The 23,066-nt window shown below is 42.4% G+C and overlaps 1 protein-coding gene across 3 annotated transcripts in view; it reads right to left on the minus strand.

Moving 5' to 3' along the window:
- The window catches only part of PIP4K2A (phosphatidylinositol-5-phosphate 4-kinase type 2 alpha), a 106,752-nt gene extending 101,298 nt beyond the window's left edge, over positions 1–5,454 (minus strand). For 2 of the 3 annotated variants that reach the window (XM_017817254.1, XM_017817253.1), the window contains exon 1: positions 5,279–5,454. In XM_017817254.1, the coding sequence (XP_017672743.1) occupies positions 5,279–5,419 (141 nt within the window). In that variant the 5' untranslated portion in view covers positions 5,420–5,454. The remainder of the gene's footprint in view (positions 1–5,278) is intronic. The other variant, XM_017817256.1, reaches the window with a different exon arrangement.
- Positions 5,455–23,066: the final 17,612 nt, after the last annotated feature.

Here is a 23,066-nt window from a genome sequence, read left to right on the forward strand (position 1 = left end):
ACATTACCTCCATTAAACAATTCATAAAGTTTTTTCTCCAAGCTCACTGTTTAAAATCTTGAGTAAACTCTAAGATCAGTAACTTCAGTTTTACTTTGCCTCAGTTTTGAAAAGCCACTTACAGCACAGTTGCAGCAGTGATGTTCTACATTAAATACAAATAGTAGCTGACAACACAAGCCCACCCCATCTCAAAACAGTTTCCAATCAACCAGTTGTGCTGACAGCCAGTGCCACAAGTCAACATTATGGTTCCATATTCTCTGGGTGTCACCTGTCTCATCATCACTTAAAAGTATATTAAAAATACAGACCCAGAAGTTATCAACTCCTGTAACTTATGAAGACATACTGCTAACAGTAAGTGCTGTGTGTTTGTTTTTGTCAATTGACCCGACCCCTTCTTTCCAGGAAACCAAGCAAATATGTAGTTTTTATTCCAGAGGGCATAGCATAGTTTGTAATTATTTAGGCTGCATCTTTCTAAGGAACTAGTCAATAACTTCCCAGTGTCATCTTCCTACACATACAGTGTTTCAGGACAGGAAGTTCTTACAAGAGAGGCTAGGTAAGTCAAGACTAAGAAATGTGATTTATGCCACAAGCAAGAGGTTCCACTCTCCAGCAACACATTAAAACATAAGGACAGGCATGAATAAGTGAGCTATTTGTGTATTTCACAGAATATTCTGAGTTGGAAGGGACCCACAAGGATCATCAAGCCCAACTCTCAAGGGAATGAATAGCCTGGCCCATACAGGGATCAAACCCACAACCTTGGTGTTATTAGCACCAGGCTCTGACCAACTGAGCTAATCTCATTTGTCTGGATAAAAGTTTGTTACAGGAAAGACAAGGATGCTAGCTAAGAAAATACCCAAACTAAAAACTGATCGTAACACAAACATTTTATAGCTTTTTGTGGAGATACAGAAGCTTTCTTAATCAAACATATCCTAGTGCATCTGAGGGGGAAAGATGCATTTACTTGTCATGCCTTTTTGTTTCCCCCTCCCAACTTCTAACTCTAAAGGTGAAGGAATCCAGGAGGTCCACTGGTAGACAGGAGTCCCACAGCTCTCCTTTTATTACTCTGTCACAATGTTGTTCCATTTCTGTAAAAAAGATCAAGCGAGATTACAACTGAGTGCAACAGTAGCATCAGGCTCACAGTGAGCAGTTGAAGAAGGTCACAGAGTTTATTATGTGTTGAATTCTTCACCCACGGAAACTACGCTCTGATGTACTCTACAGAAACTACGCTCTGATGTACTCTACAGAACGTTGGGGGTGGAGGTTTATCCATGTATTCTTGTTCCACTTGCTTATTAGGCAGCCAGTGCCATTGAGAAGTCAGGCACTGTTAAATTTTTAGATCGGCTTGTAATCATCCAAGAAACAGATGGCGATTACAGATTCCAGGGGCTGGGGGGGGTTGTTTGTTTTTGGTTGTGGGTTTTTCTTAACTTGTACAGTATGCTCAATAACTTCATTAGGCATTCATTCTCTTCTCCTAAATATATTTAATTTAATGGTTGACACAGTAGGCAAGGTCTCCAGCAGTCTGTTCTTTGCCTCAAAATTAGATACCAAAAAAATCCACTTGTATTAGTTTTCTTCCATCTTTGAGAGTGATGTTGTGAAGGACCTAAGCCTACAAATTCCCAGCTTTCCTAACAAGCTCCTAACAAAAACAGGCAACCAACTCCAGCAAGAGCAGGTTCACCATCGTTGTGCCTGGTACGATCATCATAGGATGCAGAAAACACAGAATCTGTGGGTTTCATTTTTTCACAGGAAGCAAAGATGGAAGAATTACTTCCAAAAGCACTAGGCAACATGTTACATGTTACCTACCTTCCCTCTCCTTCTTCTCACAGTTACTGGAAATCTGGCAACAGTGAGAATATAGAAGTAAAAACAAGGACATCAGTTTAAATAAAATATTACAATTATGCTAACTAGTTAAATATATAGCTTTAAGTCATACTAACCACAGTTAAAGTAAGTATTTATTTCAGTAGCACAGCCAGATTATCTTTGACACAGGGTAAAAGACCAAGATAAAATCAACTGTTAATGATGCAGATGCCTGCAAGATCCAAGCACTGACAATTAGTCTTTGCTGCTACAAGTCATCAGTATTATAATCAGATCTACAAAATGGGACACAGTTGCTTTCCCTTTCACTTAGCAGCAAGTTTCATTCCACAGCATATGTCAGAATACTGAGAAATGAATTTACAGCTCTGAATGTGAACACATTTTTTCTTACTTCATAAGACATTTGGGTAATGTTCACATGTTTTCCCCTCATATGCCGTTCGAAGTTATTACTGAATTTTACTGCATTACCAAGCAGGACTTTGCATTAGGTTTCTCTCTACTTCTATGTAAACAACAACTGAGACCACCAAAGCAAGTTGCTTACAGTTTCTTGAATGGGGGGGGGTAATTTATAAGAACCCTGGGTAACACACACCTCTGCAGATTTTTTTTTCCTCATTAAGAATTCACATCCCTTCTATAAGCCCTCAGCTTTGTGGCACCAATGCCCAACTTTTCACTTTAGAGAGTCACGTTTCCTCTTCGGACAGGAGTTAAGAGTACAGTTTTTATAACTTCTTCCTTAGCTTCTTCACACAATTACAAACTCTGAAGATACTCCACTATCTCAAATACTCAACTATAAAGTACAGCCCTAAGATTAAAAAGTTAATAAACCTGCAGAAAAATCTGCTTTTTCCTTTTTATCTGTTTCAAGTGCTTCCTTCCAATATACACAGCAACGTCAGAAACATGGGAACTTAATCTCAGCTTTACCATTTCAATATATACTTATTCCCCAAGACGGTTAGTAAGACTCAGAAACTTCTACTGTCTCATTAATTGATATACACTGCAAGCAGTCTTAAATATAATTTTTCAGATGATTACTATATTCTCAGTTTAATTACTATCACCATGAATTATGATCTATGCTCAGCTACTGGTCTAGCGTTTGCTTATGGATTTGTTTATTCTGCTAAGAAACCTAAGTACCCTTAATTCCTGTTCTTAATTAATTCACACATGTAGTTTATCCCTCAAGAAATTCTTTGTGATAAAAGAGTTCAACCATGCTGCACACATATTTTCATTTGCTGGACAGTGCCACATCAAGCATTACAAAATGACAGGAAAAGCATCTAACAGAGGAGCCTGCAACACTTCAATGCTGCACTCTTGGCCAAGGGGAGATGTTTAAATTTGGACGCATCAAATTAACTTGTTTTTTTCCCATGCTCTCTCATTCAGAGGGATTTTGCTTCTGCAGGGCCCCAAAGCGTTATTCATGCCTATACCTTGCAGCAGGGTAAAGAAATGGAATACTATCTGCAGAATTAGTCTTTGCTGTTACTAGTTATCACAACAGATATTCACACCTAAAATCATCACCTCTGTGTGAACACGAAGCCGCATTTCTCTAAGCCTGCTCTGTTGCTGAGGTTGCTCTTTGAGTCCTCCAAGGAAAGGATTTTTTGTTTGTAATTTTGAATTTTGACATGCATGAATCAATACACTTTATTACATTTTCTACTGGGAACAGCTATGTACGCCACAGCACATTGATCACAGGATGGTGATTATCACTATGGTGTTGTGTTTGTCACTGTTTACTTTGTTATTATTCATACTGAAGAGGTCTTTCCTCTAAAAGTAGTGGTATTTCCAGTATGAACACACATAGCAATGAGCTGTTGCAACAGGAAGATCTCCGTCTTCATCAGCGATCTTCTCCCTCTCTCCTCAGGGAGAGACAGCCGACAGCCAGCACATGCTGCCATTCAGTAAAAGTCTCTCACCCTGTAATTACCAGGTTGCTTTCTTTCATTAAAGAGGCCTCTTTGGGAATTCTTCTACGAATAATGCTACCCACTAAAGAAGGAGCAAAAGAAATTTGTGTATTCAAGCCCAATTCTGGCAAATATCATATCATGCACTTCCACAATTAGAGATATTTTTGCTTTGTAGACAAATAACTACTTTCTTATCAGTCCATGATATAGGATGCCACCGCTTACAACTGATCTACAGAAAACTGGAAACCCTTTGTCATCATTTCCTACCGACTCACAGGGCTACCTTAAGCAGGCTATTGAACCTCAGCAGAGGTACACAGAGCCAAAGCATCTGCCCTAGATCATCACTTCAGGCACTGGGATATTTAAACGCAGCTCTAACAGCGCTCAGTCTTGAGGCAGAGACTCCAGGCTTTGGGCAAAAACTACTGAAATGTACACAAAGTATAAAAACTTCATGGGATATGGACGTGTAGGAAACAAAAGGAATAGTGAGTTAACACTACTGGCTGCTCTGCCGGTTTCATGTGGCTGTTACAAAATTTGTAGTCTAATCTCAAATTGCACATTGACATTCTTACAGGCTCGTTACACAGCAGCACCAGTAATCCACGCAAAGCCGACGCTGGGGCGCACACGCTTCGCTCCGCCAAGAGAAGGGAATACGCTTTTGGCTCGACTGCCCTGACACCCGATTTTTGGCGATCTTTGGGCTCTACACTTCTAACTTGCCAAGGTGGCTATTTAAAGATGTAAAGCTGCGACTTTAGCCTCATAATGCCCAAACCATGTGACATCTTTACCAGGGGTCCTAATTTTAACGCAGACCAGCGCTTGGCCGGGGGCTCTCCCGGAGCCCGGGCCGCCCGTCCCCGCAGGGTGATGGAGCACTTCGCGAATGGTGCAGTTCTGCCGCCTTACCACACCAAACCCTCCCTCCTCCCCTCCCCCGCGCACACCGGCAGCGGACACCCGCCGAGGCGAACTGCACGGACACGGGACGAACTCGGCATGTTCCCGCTGATAACCAGGATTTTTCCCGACCGCAGCACATCCATGCGACGCCCGCGCGCGGTCGGCGCCAGAAGCGGGGCGGCTCGGGCTCCGCTCGCAGCCTCGTCCCCTCACGGGCACCACTCGCCCGCTGCCTCCGAGCGGGCCCGCGGGTCGAAGGAGAGGACCCCGGGTACCGGGGGCGCCGGGCACGGCCCCGCGCCCTCGGGCAGCCGGGCGCGCATCACCCCGCCCGGGCAGGGCAGGGCACCGCAGCCGCTCCCGGCAGCGCGGTCCTGACCCCGCCGGGGCGGGCGGCGGCAGCGGCGGGGGGCTCCAGGCAGCACGTATCTCCGCCGGTGCCGCCCGAGCCCCCGCAGCCCCCGGGGAGCGATGCCCTGGCGGGGCGGGCAGTCGGCGCTGGTCGAGCCGCGGGCGCTTACCGAGTGGTTGACCCCCCACATGAGGACGCTGAGCAGCGGGTCGCTAGCCCGGAACAACTTCACTTTTTGCGCCACGAAGTGCTTTTTCTTGGTCTTGGTTTTACTCGCCATGACGGGCACGATGCTGCTGGGGGCCGCCATGGCGCTGCCGGCGGCAGACGCGGAGGGCGGTGGGGGCAGAGCGACGGGCGGGCAGGAGCGGGAGGCAGGGACGGTCAGCGCCGCAGTCCCGCGGGCAGTGGGGCAGCGGGCGGGCAGCCGCGGGACGCCGGGCGCATCCCGGCCTGGGCGGCTGAAATGGCCCCGCTCGGCGCGGCGGCCCCGCCCCGCCCCCCCCGCGGGGAGCGGCCGCCGCCCGCCCGCCACGCACCGCGCGCGCGCCCCGCCCCGCCCCCGCGGGAGCCGCGGAGCGCCGGCCCCGCCGCACCACTGCGCATGCGCCTGCGGGCCGCGCCTGCGCCTGCGTCCGGGGGCGGCGGGAGGGGAGAGAGGATGGAGGGGGCGGAGGCGATGTGTGCGGGGCTGAGGGTGCTGGGGACGAGTCCCAGCGCAGCCCGGGGAAGGAGGTGGTTCTCGTTCGCCGCCCCCCCCGCCTTCACACTCATCTCCAGCCTTCTGGGAAGGAAAGCCGACCATCGCCCTGCTCTTTACCCAGCTAACCGCACACACCGTAACTTTGTGCAGTTTCTGTCATAGTTGCTCTGGTTTTCAGTTGCCCCCTCTGTGAAGGGGTCTGTGGGAGTGAGAGGGATCTCTGCGGCAGGCCTTTGCCAGCTGCCCCAGCTCCGCTCCCCGGGCACGGCGGTTCCCTCAGCCGATGAGCAACACACAGGGAGGGCTGGGTCTGCTGCGGGGGCATTGCACCCCTGTGATCTCGCTGTCCTGTTATACCCCCAGCAGAGTGTGTTTCTCGACTGCATCGCAGAGGATGTGGTCACTGACATCCTGCAAAGGCACTTCTGCCCAGCTGAGAAACATCGAACACAACGTACACTTTCTCCACTGTATAATGAGGAACCCCTATGACATCTGCCCTCACTGTTCGGGGTCAGTACACACAGGTAACGCAGAGCACACCCCCCCCCGTGCATTCACAGTAAGTCAGCCATCAGCTCCTGAATAATACAAACTGACCCGCCTGCTGTACATCTTGCTTTGTGCATCAGCTGACACTTAGCAAGGTGACCAGATCCTTAGGAAGATGCAAGAGCAGGGCTGCTCTGTGAGGGTGGACAAACCCTCATGGAGTGAAGGTCATCCTCAAGGAGTTAAAGTAAGCCTCAAACACACCGCTGAAGGTCATCCCAGTGCAGGCAGTGCCCTCAGTGACAAGGCACAGCCCCACAGGGCCTGCACTCAGTGTCAGGGCGCTGGCAACAGCACACACCAGCAGTCCCCGAGAAGCTGAGGTGATGACCCGGGTTCATCCAGGAAGGCACGATGTAGGCACAGGGTCTATCCCGGGCCAGAAACAGAGGTGCAGGCAAGCTACTTACAAGACAGGCCCAAGGTATGTCCAGGATACAGTGCATGAGGTGGATATACCTACAACATAGCTCAGACAAAGACCTAAATTGTGCCCTACCTGAGCTGAAATGGAGATCCTGGGCAAAAGGTGTTCCCAGATGTGGTTGTTCAGGGCAACCAAGGTGAGTACATGAGTCTGGGGTCCCAACACAGACTTAACACAGCTGCTCATAAATTTAAAAACTTGTTGACCTCTCCACTTCTCTTTTGCTGTTGTGATCAACACCAAAAGCATCTATCATGCTGGAATCCAAAACAGTAGTGTTTAATCTCCCTCCTGCATAGAAACAGTTACTGGGATTTATTATATGGTCCCTTTCCTGCATCTTGTGGAGAGCAGGAGAAAACAGAAAACAGAGATGTTATATTTCAGTTTCTGTCCTTTTTTTTTTTTTTTTTTAGTAGAGTTCCATAGGAGTTACAGAGAGACTAAACTGTAATTTTTGTTCTCGAAAATAGATTCAACAACAAAAACATACCTTATATTTCTGCTGCAGTCAATGGAAGCAGCTGCAGTCAGCACCTTTGAATAAAAGCAGGTCACTTAGATGCCTAAATATAGATTTGAAGTCAGACTTTCAGAGGAGTTTGGTGCCCCTTTTATTCCTTACACTGTGCTTAGAACATGACATCCGAGCATCGTACAATGCTGCACACATCAACACAACATGGTTAACATCTGTCACATACATGTCTTTCATCTTCTTTCCAGAGTAAATGCATATAGTGAAGCATTTTGGTTTATAAATGAGTAATAAATAACACACATTTTCATAGGTTTGTTATAGGGAAGGCTGAGGAAGACTTCTTTTTTCTAGAAGACTTTCTTGTCATCACAGCCTAGATTCTAAAGAGCTCTTCCCCGCAGATATGGGTTCTCACTAAGGAAGGTTGTTTTATCAGAGGAACAGATGTTGACCATTACATTTACAGCACAATTAAAAAAAACAACAAGGGTCTGGGCTATCTTCATGACAAGGCCCAAGGCAAAGATTTGTCCTCTCCAGTTTTAAGAACAAAGAACAGGACAGTTGCCTGTACCTGTCTTTCCTCTAGGAACCACTGTGGACACAGGTTTTCTACTGAACCCATGATGTAGATGCAGCTGGACACAGGGTTCGCTTGAAGAGACAAAACTTTACCCTTGCAGCCTACATTTCTCTTGGGAAGTCTCTTTCTCTCAATTGTAACCCTACCCCTTAAAATAAAACAAAACAGAGGCTGAGTCTAGGATCAGGCTCTCCAACCAGTGCCCACAGTAAAAATTTCCCCAGTCCAGTTCTTGCAGATTAGAATTCCCTTTCAAACTCCATTTAACTCCCCTCCAGCTGGAGCTCCAGGCCTCTGTCTCCCTGACCATAAGAGCAAACCTAATCTTATGCTGTCATAACACAGGGTTTCCAGTCATTGCCCACACTAAAACGTTCTCACAGCCACGTTCTCTTCACAGTCTATCCTTTCCTTTGGCATGTTCCCTTTTAAACCTCACTCCATCTGCAGCTCTAGGCTCTCTCTGTCTGAATGCCCACCTTAACACTAAAACAGATCCTTAGACCAGGATCCCCAGCCAGTGCCCTCAATAAAATATTGTCCCTGCCACATTTTCTCTGCCTCACACCCTGTGTTTTCAAAGTTCCATTCCAGCTGCACCTCCAGGTCCTCTGTGTCACTCAACTCTAACCTTAAGCCTCAAATAAACCATATGCTGGGCTTCGGACGTGGCTTCCAGCCAGTACCCACACCAGGAAGTTCTTGCTGCCAAGTTCTTCTGGCAGCCTACACTTCCCTTAGACAGTCAGTTTCTAGCCCCAAGCCAGCTGCAGCTGTTCTCTCTTTCCTTCTGTCAAACATAACTTCAAACCTCACCCTACACCTGGAAGTTATGTTGAGTCTTGGACCAGGCCCCTCAGCCAGTGCCTCCACCTACAACTTTTTGCAGCCAAGCTATCCCTGTGGCCCAGACTTTTCACTAGCAGCTGCTCTCAAGCCTCCCTCCACCTCGAGCTCTAGGCTCTCATTGACTCCCAGCACCAGCCCTAACCCTCACACTAGCTGTATGGTGAGCCTCAGACAAGGACTGCTGAGCATCGTTCACAACAAAAAGTTCTTGCAACAAAGTTTTTCCTGCACCCCATGTGTCCTAGGCCTGTTCTAACAGCAGCACAAGACTCTCTAGTGTTGTGAAAAATAACCCCAGCTGTAAGTCCAGCCATAACAGTAGGCTGAGCCTCAGACCAGGCAGCCTGGCCAAGCTCTCCTTGAAGTTAGACTTCCCCTTCAAAGCCCCTCTCTAACTCACTTCCTGCTGGAATGCTAGGCTCTCTCTTTCTCCCAGCCCTAACTATAATTCTGATGTAAACATAACTGTATGCTGCAGCCACTCAAACCAAAACATTCTCCCAGCCAAGTTCTCCTTGCAGCCCACCTCCCTTCTAACCCCACTCTCACTGCAGCTCTAGGCTCTTTCTTTTAACCCTGACCATAACCCTAGTCTCTATTGGATTTGCATGGCAAGATTTTGGTACTTGGGTGTGGGGTGTCGAGGGTGGTCGGGGGCTACAGTGGTGGCTTCTGTGAGAAGATGACAAAAGCTTCCCCCATGTCCAGTAGAGCCAATGCCTGGCAGCTCCAAGATGAACCTACTGCTGGCCAAGGCTGAGCCCATCAGTGATGGTGGTAGCGGCTCTGGGATAACATGTTCGAGAAGGGAAAAAAATTCTGCAAAAACAGCAGCTGGAAGAGAGGAGTAAGAATATGTGTGAGGAACAACTCTGCTGACACCAAGGTCAGTGGAGGAGGGGGAGGAGATGCTCCAGGCACTGCACATGGTGCAGCCCATGGTGAGGCAGCTGTCCTGCTGCAGCCCGTGGAGGTCCATGGTGGAGCAGAGATCCACGTGCAGCCTGTGGAGGACCCCACATCAGAACAGCTGGATGCCCAAAGGAAATTGTGACCCCATGGGAAGCCAGCTTCTGGCAGAACCTGTGAAAAGAGAAGCCCATGCTGGAGCATATTTTCTGGTAGGACTTGTGACCGTGTGGGTGACCCACACTGGAGCAGTCTGTTCCCGAAGGACTTGCACCCTGTGGAAGTGTCCCATGCTGAAGCAGTTCGTGAAGAACTGCAGCCTATGGGAAGGAATTACAACAGAGAAGTTTGTGGAGAACTGTCTCCCATAGGAGGGACCCCACAGTGGAGCAGGGAAAGAGTGTGAGGAGACATTCACCTGAAGAAGGAGAAAAGAGCAGCAGACACAGTGTGTGATGAACTGACCACAAACCCCCATTCCCCATCTCCCTGCACCACTGGAGGGAAGGAGGTAGATAAAATTGTGAGAGAAGTTGAGCCTGGGAAGAAGGCAGAGGTGGGGGGAAGGTGTTTTTAGACTTGTTCTTGTATCACATTATCCTACTCTGATTTGATTGGCAATAAATTAAATTAATTTCTCCAAGTTAAGTCTGCTTTGCCCATGACAGTAACTGGGGAATGATCTCTCCCTGTCCTTATCTTGACCCACAAGCCTTTCACCATATTTTTCTCCCCCTGATCAGTTGAGGATGGGAGTGATAGCGTAACTCAATGGGCACCTGGCATCCAGGCAAGGTCAACCCGCCACACAGCTGTATCAATAAACCCAACCAAAGGTTGAGCCTTAGACTAGAATTCACAAGACCAAGGTAGGCTCGGGGAAAACTATTTATTTTGTGTTGCCTAGTCTGCTCCATTTTTGTTTCTGCCATTGGTAGTAAAATTTCTGCTTTGTCCCACTTCTGGTGCAAGATGCTCTCAGCTGGAATCTGGTGAACAAGGGACAGAAAAGAATCAAAAATGATCTAGCAAGACTGTGCTAATAAATGGCTGTCCTTGACTGACGTCATCAACAGTTAGAATAAATTTTAAAAAGAGTGTGAGCTCTCACCTTGACTTTTAAGAAAAGCCTGGGATTAACCATGACTTAGCAAGCTCGCTTCTAAAATCTATTTGCTTTTTTGGATGCTTTCCACAAAGTTTTGTTTAGCATTGTTGTTTATACATAACACTAATTTGTTACTTTATTCCACTATGAAAAATATGTGAATAACTTGCTTTTTCTCTCATTAGTCGCCCAGAGCAATTCTTCTGGTGAGTTAGGGTCTCCAATTTGAAGGAAAGGGATATGACAAAGTTTGTAAGTGAAGCTTTGCCTAGCTACTGGAAGGTGATATTTCCCTTTACAATTATATTCTGCAGCTGCAAAGAACAGAAGGCTCACAGAGTTTCCCTGGGCCAACTGCCATAGAAACTAATTTCAGCTAAGGCAGACTCATAAATTGTTCCATTACTCCATAAATTGGTCTGGGCACATGTCACTTCAAGCCAAGCTGGGTTACTTTAAATCTACCCTGTAGTTCTAAAATGCTACCTCTTTTTTTAAAGAACGTGGCTTAAAGACATGATGAAAATAAATAGTGTCTGAAGTGAGTTAATATTCTACAAGAGCACAAAACCTACAAGGATGTCAAATTATTAACCATTACCATTTTTTTTGGAAATACATAAAGACCAGACTAAATATTTCGAAGACAAATACTTTCCTTCATTTGCAAAACAGAAAAGGAGAAATAGAAAACCAATATCTACTAACTATTTTAAATGCAGACTCCTTAATTGCTCTGTATTCAGAAGAACAAATACAATCTGTATGTGGGAATGATTACTGGCTACATATGTTTACAGGCAGAAAGCATCGCCTGCCCTTTTCAGATGTGCCATCAAGAGCTACAGGATTCATAGAATTTCACATTATTACAGAAGATTCCAAATAGTCTATGGAACAATTTAAAATACAAATTCAAAATGTTAAAATTAATTTAGGAAGATAAATGTAATAATTTCCTAAGCAGAAAGGATTCTGACATTTCATTTTAAGCACTACCAGTTTATTTGTGTACCTCAACAGGAAGCACAATACAAAACCAAAGCCCTCAAAGAGACTATCAGCCCCAATTTGAGATCAGGCATCTAATATAAGCGATGCTTTCTTTTTTTGTTTGGTTGGTTTTTTTAAAGGTGAAAAAATAGGCATCCCATTTCAGTCTAGGCTTGGGAAATTAGTGCAGGCAGGTGCAGCTCCTGTAATCACAATCCTAAAAACAGCAGAAGCCAGGACATCTTAATTTCACCTTGCTCAGCTCTCCATAAACAAGCCAACTGAAAGTCTCCCTACGATCAGCATCCAGCAGCAGCAGTGTCCATTTTAGTTCAAACAAAGACAGTTCTCCACAGGCAAAGAAACGCAAAAGCCCAACTGTCCCTCTCCCTCTGGGGCCCTCCGCTTCCCTTTTATGACTTCCCCGCTTCAGCAGCACAGCTGCCAGTTCCACCTCCCAGCAGTTTAACAAGCCACAACTGCCAGGTTTTGCAGTTTATATAGTCTTTAAGGGCTAACCTCTTCCTTTTTCTGTAGAGAAGGCTTTTAACCCTTTATAGGTTCACAGGGCCTACAGCTCAACCTTCTGAGTTGTTTGTGTGCAGCTTTCTACTGTAACTGGGATTTTCTAGTGACTCTCTGTTGATCCAACTCCTGTTTTATCAGGTGTAGTCAGCTAGGAAATTACAGAACTGTTCCTGTATGCTGGTACTCCGGCTGGGGGGTTAGAGGGCAGTATATAAAATAATAGATAAATACTTTTTCTTCCCAGAAAATACCTCAAAGCTAATAGATTTTACTGTTAAAATAATGATATTTTACAAATGGCATCAAATGTAAGCTTAATAAGGACATTCTGTATATGCGTCTTTTTTACTCTTCAACTTGAAAAGTGTTCTGCTCAACATCAGGTAATAAATATAACTTTGAATAATCTATTGATTGCACTCATGCCTGTATAAAAGCTTTTTTTTCCCCCAAATATACTCTTTATCTTATTGAAAAGATTTTAAGCTTCCTTTATCTGCTTTCAATAACCTTTAAAACATAAAAGGACATGCAACGTAATAACAGATTAAGAAATAAGATGTAATATTTAATTCTTTAATTGCACATCCTTTAATAAAAAATGCTTGGTGCAGAGTTTATATTACTTTGTAAAAAAAAATCACTATAGGTTCCATTTTCCTCTATCTGTTATTTTTATTATTTGCAAAATTTCAGAAGACTTTTCAATTTATAGCCCAGAAATACAGCTTCCTCGGCATGTGCCATTTTAGCATTTTGTGCTTACTGTGGTTAATCACAGGAACTGCAATAGCTGAAGAGCTGTTAGAGAACTACAGTCATGTTCTAATTTAGACAGGTGCCCCTGGAACTGCAGATTTCGTTTTGAGAGAAGGTTATGCTTGTGCACTTTTTTGGTGTTGCTTTAGGGCTTTCTAGTATTATTCTGCTGGAGACTTTAAAAAGATACTGTTGCCAACTAGGTTAGCCCTGGGAAATCTCTTGAAAGTCAGGAAAAAGTAATATACAAAGTTTTCAAAGCTCGGTTAACAAAAACATCCTTTTATTTTCAATGCGTTCATTTTGGACAGAAAACATCAGATACCAAGACCCTGGGCACTGACAATAACTGAATATTAAAGCTCTAGCAAACCTTGTGAAAATCAGGTCTTACATGTAACCAAGAGTATCTAAACAAAAGCCCTACCTACATTTAAAGAAATCACATGGTCAACCATTTCATCCCAGGTCAGTTTGATCCAGACTTCATCCATTCCAGTTCTGAAGTCTCCAAAGAAGGAAATCCTGCAACCTTTCCAGTATCTGGCCACCTGCACAGGGGAAACACTTTTCAATAAATCTAATTGAAACTCCGAACGGTCCAACTTGTGTCTGCTGCTGCTTGTCCTGTCACTGGGCTCCTCTGAAAAGAGCCTGATTCTGCCTTCTCTGTGCTCCTCTCCCATTAGCTATTTGGAAGCAGCAGTAAGACCTTTCTTTTGCCTTCATTTCTCACTGCTAAACACACCCAGATCTCTTGTCCATTCCCGCACAGCACGTCATGCAGCCCCTTAACCGTCCTGGTGGCTGTCCACTGCACTTGCTCCAGTATGTCAATGCTTTTCTTGTTGTGGGTACCCCCAGACTTGACACATCACTCCAGATACAGCCTCATAAGTGCTGAATAGAGAGAAGGGAATAAATGCAGTGGCTACACTGCATACAACTCATTTATTCTGTCCTAGATGCAAGATCCCAGATCCCATTTGCACTTGAACTTCATGAGTTTCTGTCAGATCATTCTCCAGTCTGTAAAGATTCTTTGAACTGCAAGTACTCCCTCCAATGTCATACTGACCACAAACTTGCTGAGAGTGCACTCCATCCCACCACCCAGGTCACGAATAAAGGTATTAAACAGTGCTATCCCCACTATGAATCCTTGAGGCATGCCACTTGTACAACCAGTCACCAGTTCTGCTTCATATTGTTGATTACAACTCTTCCAGCACAGTGATCCAGCTGATTTTCTACCCACGTTATCACCCACTTACAGAGTCCATACCCCCACTAATTTAGCTGTGAGGAGATAATGGGAGACCATATCAAAGGCCTTGCTAGAATCAAAGTACACAACATCCAGTGCTCCTCCCTTCATCCCAGAGCAAGTCATCTCATCACAGAAGGCAATCAGGTTGTTCAGGTATAATTTACACTTGATAATTCTTGTGCTGGCTGTTCCCAATCACCTTCTTATCTTTCCTGCACTTCAAAATGCTTGTAGGAGATTCAGTCCATAACATTCCCAGGGAGTGCAGTTCAGCTGAGTGGCCTGTACTGCTTCAAATTCTCCTTATTGTCCTTCTCAAAAATGGGTCTGAGTTTCCATTCTTTTTTCTTTATGGCTTCTTTGTAATATATTATTATTTCAATCAATTAAAAAAATTACAATGGGACTCTGACGTGCTATCAGAGGGTTAGAATCTATCAGGTCTCTCTTTTATGGAAATTTTATATTCTAATGTAAAAAACTTGCTATATTTAGGTTTCAGTATATTGTGATGTGGTTCTGCTAGAGAAATTGTTAACCTAGCTAACAATCTTGTTTAAAATTCTTTTGATTTGCATAACAAATACATGTTTTCCAAGAAATATTTTGTAAGAAAATGAAAATTAGATGTAGTAAATTCTTTAAATTGCTTTTAACTACTAAAAAAACTTTCCTGATGCCAGTAGATAATTAAAATATTATTTTATATATAATAAATGCAAACAGTCACCTTGGTAAACACCAGAATAAGAAAGGAGAGAAAGCAAATGATATGAAGAAAAACTTGTCCATCTAACTACTTTGTAATTACTACATAAAACTCAAAGGATTTCAGAGAAAATGAAAGTAATTTCTCAGGAGAGCAGAGGGAAGATTGGTGTAAGAGCTGCTTAAGCACATGACCAAAAGATTCTAGTGACATCTCCAAGGAACCGCATAAAATGCTGTAGAGCTGAATAAAGAGGAAGGTTTTTGAGTGTATCGTCATGTGCTGCAAACCTGTGCTTGAGCTCATCTTTGATAGATTAAGCAGCTGCAACCCACAAGGCCACCAGTGCTTTATGTGAGGCTGTGGTAACAGTTTTGTTCAGTTCACTAAAACTCTCCCTCTTGAACATCTGAACGTACCTGAGCATGAGGCCTGAGCTACACATTTCTTTTTTTGCTAATGTTTTGTCATTAGATGAGTAGTGTAACTTTTAATTTAAATAGTTATCCAGGTGCAGAGGTGGCTGCAGCTGTTTGCACTAAACAATTTTACTAGAAAAGCTAGGCTATTTCCTGTTCTTAGGAGAAGCTGCTACACCATAAGAGCATCTTTTTACACATATAACGTCTTCTACCCTTGTAGTGCTTTGCCTATTCTAGTTTTAAAAAGTAGGCTAAACAAAATAATTGCAGCTATTCTAGAGCTGAGGAGTAGCCTCTTTGCCCAAGGTCTCTTCCTTGGTAAGCTTTAGCAGTGGAGGTGGCACTTTCTGGCGATCATGGGGATGGTAAGATACTGCTCAGTCTGCATGTGTGTGGCTTGGTGTCAGTAACCAGAGTCCTGCTATGAGATTAATTAGTAGGGATTATCAGTGTTGTTCAAACAATGTGACCTGTGTGCAGACAAAGCTTTGATCATTATACAGTGTCATTGAACACTTCATAGCAGTCTGCAGCAGCACATGTCCAAGGTTTGTTATCAGAGCTAAGAGGTTTTAGGTTCTCTCAGTTTCACTGGGGAAGCATGATAATTTCCAGGAATTCAGCTTTGGAGAAAGCCAGTGGTCCCATGGTGAAAAAAAGAGCCATTCTAGGTTGGAGCAGTTTGTTTGCTCCAAATTCATTGTGTTAAATCACTAACAAAAATTATTCAATATGTAGTAAAGGACTTGGGAAGGCAGATGTGGCCAGGGTTAGGACCAGCACAATTTACATTGCAAATATTGTTTTGAGAAGTAAATGAAAGTAGATTTGCCCCATTTTTTGGTGGCGGTAAAAACATGGTCAACTAATATGTCATGTTTTATTTTAAAATGGCACAATCTAGTCATGTGATTTATAATAGCTTAAAATCGGACATTAGTATACTCTCTGTTGGTTTTAACTATTTTTCTTACTTTTTTTTTTTGATGTTCAAGAAGCCAGTTTGTATTTATTTTGCATGAGAGCAAAATCCAGCAATCCAGCAGAGTGGATTGACAATTGACATAACACAGAGGAAGTCAGGCCATAGAATTCTCCATGCGAGTTACTATAAGCAAAAAAGAATGTCTTTTCTAAACACAGAACACAACACCAGCTAGTTCCTTTTCTCACAAAAAAAAAAAAAAGGTATAGTTCCTTTCAAGTCAAAGAAGCTACAGTGGTTAGCACCAGAACAGCATCTTATCTGTGATTTAGCTAGACTTGGTGATAGATTCATTGTGGGGGTGAGTGGAAGAACTGAAATCACAGGTGGACAACTGATACATGGCCAAAGCTCTCTCTAAAGCATATGAGTTTATGTGTGTGAGGTGGGTAGGATTCGAGTGGCAGCACAGGGAAGCAGAAGACATACCACAAACCACAGCTAATTTGGCCCTCAGCTTTCTTGCGCTGTCACTGTTTCTACCCTTGTAGATGAAGTTGCAGCCACATTTCCTCTGCAAGGCAGGCAGAAAAGGTAGCTGAGAAGCTTTCAAACTGCAGAATAAGTGCAGCACTGCATGAGTTTTCATATTGATATAAATATCAGCTCTTTGATGTTAGGTACTGCACAGTCCTGCAGAAATTAAGGCAGAGTTCTCATCCAATGTTGAAGAAGACAACAAGGAAGCTGAGAGGTTTTGTTTTGCTTTGAAGCAAAGATAAACAGAGACTGTCTACAAATGAAATATTCATGTGTTCCAATGTGTTTTTCAGTTCCTTGAATAACTATAGTTTGTTTTGAGCTCAAGTTTAAGAAATATCTTAAACTACCACCTCACGGAAGGGAAAGGCTCCAAGGCCTAAGGGCTGTGCTCAGTAAGGAGCCAGGCTATTAGTGACACTGGACCAACACTACACTCACTGTTGCAGGTCCTACTTGTCAGTTTAGAACCAATATTTACTCAAAGAAAATAAAAAAAAAAAATCAGACATGCTTACATATTTGTGATAGGGCAAGAAATTATTTCCCTCCTGGTCGTGGTTTGCAGACCACATGGTTTCTGTTCAAGTCCTGCTGGGAAAGAAGGGGAGGAAAGAAAATCTGTGGCAGATTGTGGGGTCTCTCCTACTTCCAAAGCAGAGAAAACGCCAGTAAATATAACTATGTAACCTGATATTTTGTGTCCTTTTCTCTATTATTTTATTTGCTGAATATTGCCATGGAGAGACTTTAGCCATTCTTACACATGGCAAACAGGTCAGCTATTTGCACTAATTGTCAGGCAGAATCTATATTTCAGGATCATTATCGGACTACCGAAGAATAGCGTTAAGGCACCATTAAAAAATTACAAGAAAATATTATTCCTTGTCATTTACTGCTTGCACAACTAGGCAGACAAACACACTCAAGTACACGAGTCAGAAAGAAGGACTTTTGCAGGAAATATCTCACAAAAAGGGAAATGGAGGAGAGACAAGTACATAACATAAAGAAGAGGGAGGGAGGAAGCAGTGGGTGTTTTCTTTTCTGCACACTCTTAATTACTTTGGAGTTTTAGGCATTAGATATTAAAAAAAAAAAGAGTAGCAGAAAAACCATGAATGAGACTGTTCTTTTGAAACAAGCACTACCTTATAAATGAAATCAAATAGATTCTGCTGGGACAGCAGGTGTCATGAAGTATGCCATCAAAGTGACCTACTCTGTCAGATAGCAAGTCATGGTTCCCCTTTTGCTCAGAGAAAATAAACAATTTGAATGACTTATCATGTCAGTATTTTATTAATTTGGTTTCTCATCTGTTACTGGGATGTTTTCTATCAGTTACCAGGTTCCTCTTGGCTCTGTCCTTCATTATGTTTACTGAAAGAAAGTAGTATTAGCTTGAAGCAAATCTCTCAAGGAGAAAGATGTACTTCTCTAGGCATTCCAAGAAGTCTGAAATATTGTTGCTTCCAACAGTCTGTAAGGAAAAGTAGGAAAAAAAGCCAAGTCAGAGTATCTTTAGCATGAGGAACTACTTAAAAATATATGTAGTCTTTTACATCTTAGTTTAGTTTCTATGAAGAAAATAATATTTACATGTCAGAGAGCACAGCGTATGGTAAAGGAGTGGTCTGTGCTGTGGGTAGCCCTAACAAGCTGGAGAGGGAAATGCACCCCCCTATCCCATGCATGGAAAGCTACACTGGTCAGCTCTTCATTATGTTTTAGGAGTATCACAGACACCATTCCTGAGGCACCATTCCCTGACAGTACTTGCTGTCTAGTATTAGGGTATCCCATCTGGTGCACAAGGAAATTATGTACTAAATTCTTAACATTCTTCCAAATACCACACCACTTGTTAGGTAATAATAGCGGTAATACCTAAGTACTAACTATGAATATAGCAATATTAAGCACTGAGAAGACAAAAAGATCCTCCTATAAAATTTATAGGAGAAAGTAATTTCTCTGTACTGCAGCCCTGAGATTATTCCCAACTGTTTCAAGAACAATGCTTTAACAATTTTAGGCGATAGTATAACAAAGTGGATAGTACATTAAATATAAGATGAGAACATAGGATATATGTGAAAATTTACAGCCATGTAAATAACATGAGCATAAGGGACTAAGGTTGATGGCTGAACCATTTAAAAGCTCCAGTTTCTAAAAGCTTCACCACTGTCCTGGAGAGTTTCATAACAGATTTCCACATGAATAGGAAATTTTTAGTTTTAAAAATCTCATACTGAAAACTGTCCATAAATATGCAGACATATTTTCCATGATTTCCAGGTGAAATTTCTCAAGTTTAAAAGTAATGATCAATCTCAGAACTCAGCCTCCAATTTGAAGATTCCTTTTCTTTTTTTTCCCCCACTTGTCTCTGACACTAAAAGTTCAGCAGCACAAATGATGCCCTCATTGACTTCACCTGGTGAACTAACTGGGTTGGACCTCAATAAAGAGTTCTGGTCACATACCAGGAGTCCTTTCAGAAAGATGAGCTCTGTGCTGTAGGTGCTAGTGAAGTGCTGTAACAATATTTTAAGCACTTCTGTAAAGAGTCACCACACCAAATATACACAAAGGAGGGATCTGAGGAGTAGGAGAGTGGCATTGATTATTTTTTTATCACCAGAGTGCACTTGAAAAACATTCAGATAAAAAGAACTTCCTGAAAAATAGTTCAAACTGGTACCAAGAGAGAAGAAAATATGAATAACAGCATCTGAGGACTGGTTCTTTTGGTTTTCACTCAGGAAAATTACTTTGAGGAGAATTTTGTCCAAAGAAGCATGAGATCCACTGGATGCCTTGGGATTTACTTACACTGGCCTTGACAAAAACATTTTTGCCTTAGAAATGAAAATTAATGGTTTAAAGGAAAGGCCATAGTGCAAAAGGAAGACAGCACTGAATGGAGTCAGATACAACTAGACCTCAGTGCCCAGCAGACGACCACAGCATGGGAAGCTGCTTCAAGGGAAAAGAGAGAGCAAGCCACAGGCAGTCTTAATGTCTGAAATTAAATGAAACCATGCACCTCCTACCTCTAAGGCTAAAACCAACCGGTTTGGGCATTCTTAGCTTCCTGATAGGGAGAAATTGCCAACATGGGGGCCCTTTACAGAATGCACATTTTGCCTGCTGGGCCTTGTTCTGCTGAGACAAACCTGAAGTTTTAGCTGACAGGACACATAGAACCTGTTGTTATCTTAGGAAAAGTTTTATGAAGTATCCCAAAGGAAGTTACTAGTATTATTTGATAGATAGATGTCATATTAGCTTTTTAAAACATGGAACTGCTGCACGGCTCAACCTGGGGAGATCCAGTTCACAAAACCAACATTTTTTCTGCTTGTTTAAGTCTCTGAACTGGTACATGGATCAGATGAGCACCAGCATAAGAGAGAGGCGAGGAGGCAGGTTAATTTATGAGGAAATTACAGCCTTAGGCATGGCATGCTCTGAGGTGTCTTTTGGCCACAATAGCCAGGAGTCATCTCATCAGCTCTATGCCACTAAAATGTCATCTTTAGGAGTAAGTTCCCTTTCAATAAACATATATTCAACTTGGAGGTTTTCTGATTGCTACTGGATATGCAGAGAGAGTCAAATTTCTGAAAATTCTCTGTCTCTCTGGGAACACTGTATTTCTCTATTTCTGGATCTCTTTGATTCTACTCTGATTAAAGGTGTGGATTAATTACTCATCATTTTTGGGAATGAAATGGAATAACCTGAAATTTGCTTGAGACGGCCTCTCCTGTGAAGGACAGAGTTCAGTTCCTTCCCCTCTTTTGTCTTAGGAATAGAAATATTTTGCTGTAATTTCACTGATTTTGAGAATCACATGTCATTAAAATGTTCTTACTGTGTGGAAATTTCAGCCTTTTGAGACAACCAGCATCTTAAACATATCACACATGCCATGATGATACTGCAGTTTTAGTTTCAGAGGCCAACATGGCACACTCCCTCCAGTGTCCCATTTGTACTCTTTGAAACATTGCTCCTTTTTTGCACTTTCAGAGGCTTTCGTGCATCTCTCCCTTGCAAAGGGCCAAACTTGGACACCTCATTCTCTAAATATGGCTATTAAATTAAAAAAGTGCTAATGGCTAAACAAGGTACAATCCAAGATTACTAAATTAATGAGAACATATCCTCCACTTTTTGCAATATAGGAACCTGCTGCAATGCTGCCTACAAACATGTCAAAAGAAAAGATGCTCAAAAAACCTGAGAACCATACTGGTACATAACTAATCAGAATCTGCCTTAGCCACAACAAAACAAAGTAGCTTTTTCACGTGTTATTTTAAAGAAATGGTAAAAAGAACCACAAGGACCCCCATCACACACACAATAATATTATGCTTTAGCTTTTCTGAGGATTTGCAAAAAACTCACCAGGGAATGATTCAGTATTACCTGTCATACCCATAATGTGTATATTACTATTGAAAGGGCAGCTCACAGAGCAGATACTCAGACACGCAATGGCACCAAGGAGTTATTCATATGCTGTGTTTTTCCCTTCATATTATCCTGCACACTGGTCTCCAGCACTCAAATCATACTTCATCCTTTTGTTCTGTTCAGGTTTGACCCCAGTTTTTAAATGGAAAAATATATTAAGAGAGTCATAATCGTAATGCTCCCTCTGGTTCCATTAGCTTTGGAAGAACTGCATTTCATACATTATACGTGACCAAATTAAAAGGCACAAGTTTTTTGTGTGCAATTCCTGGCTTACAGCGGCTGGGTATAATTATTTCTTCTAGGGTATTGCATTATACTGTAATTTGCACAATGGCCCAAACGCCTTCCAGTGCGCCAGCAGAATCAAAAACTCCACCACTTTACACTCAAGTGCAGTGCTGCTGCTCTGCTTGTTTCAGCATGGGTAGACAATTAGATAAATAAAGTGGAATTAACCCCCTCATCCCCAAATGAGGGGTTGTACTAATAAATAAAAAGAAACATTGAAGTTGGAATATAAACCTATTGATCTCATTTCATCAGAAGTCGCCAACATAATATTAAGTAACATATGAAGTAATTATTTTTGAGTGTACAACTTGAAATGTTGAAGAGGTTCTACATTACATTTTCGTGCTGAAATTCATGCAGCTGTTTCCCCTGCAGTCTTTGAAAGCAGAAATCATCCTTTCTGTTCCTCTGTACATGTAAAATTAGGTACCATTGAGTCACAGCTGTCTCGGTCGACAGAAAACATTTTTATTGTGACAAAAGGTACCCTCATATGAAGCATTTTAGTAATGTCACTGTTTCAGCTGTCAGCTGACATTCAGCTTGACATTTACAAGGTGACTTCAATGACATTTCTGTAATTTGACTAACTAATGACCCTGAATAATCAAGTGATGACAGCTAAGATCAAACCCAAGCATCTGAACCACATCTTCAACTCACATTTATGTCACAAATTGCTATGAAATTTTGATAATTCTAAATATTTTTGTGGTCTGTTTAAATCTTTGTTGAATAGTGAATATCACAAAAGCAAAAAATAGAAAGAAAAATTCTTATCAAATCATTGTAGAATTTGTGCACCTGGGCTTGCCATTTACTTCTTACAGAATGGGGTATCTTATTCTTCACATCACAGACATTTTTTAATAGTTTATAATAAAGCCCAATAGTTTTTCTGCGCTCAGATTAAATTGTGCTTTCTTGAGATTAGATTATTGCAGTGAATTGTGATTTTCAAGAGATTGGTTGAAATGGAAAAGGTAATTATAGTGAAATTGTACCAAAGAAAGATACCAAAAAAGTAAGTTTAACTTTTTTCTTTGACTTGTCAAACCAATTGTTTAAGCTCTCCTTTCATGCATTTTTGAAGCAATTTCAGAGTTTCCTATTATATTCAGAAAATTATGTCAATTATTCTGCATTAGTACTTTCATTAGATATAGAAAGTAAATGCTCAGGAAAGCATATAATACTTTATATTTCACTTACTGAAATACATAATTTCATTTATATTTTCCGTTAATGTTCTGAGTTCATCTAGTACTTACTCTGCAAGTATTATTTTAAGGACGTCGGGATCTGCAAAATTAAAGCATGTCATTGCAGTGAGTTGCTGTCACTCATTCTTCCTCTTGTTAATAGCATGGCTAACATCAACATTGTGAGACATTACAGCTATTCTCTT

The sequence above is a fragment of the Lepidothrix coronata genome, unplaced genomic scaffold (assembly GCF_001604755.1).
Source record: "Lepidothrix coronata isolate B3197 unplaced genomic scaffold, Lepidothrix_coronata-1.0 Scaffold59, whole genome shotgun sequence".
In the NCBI taxonomy this organism is placed as follows: Eukaryota; Metazoa; Chordata; class Aves; order Passeriformes; family Pipridae; genus Lepidothrix; species Lepidothrix coronata.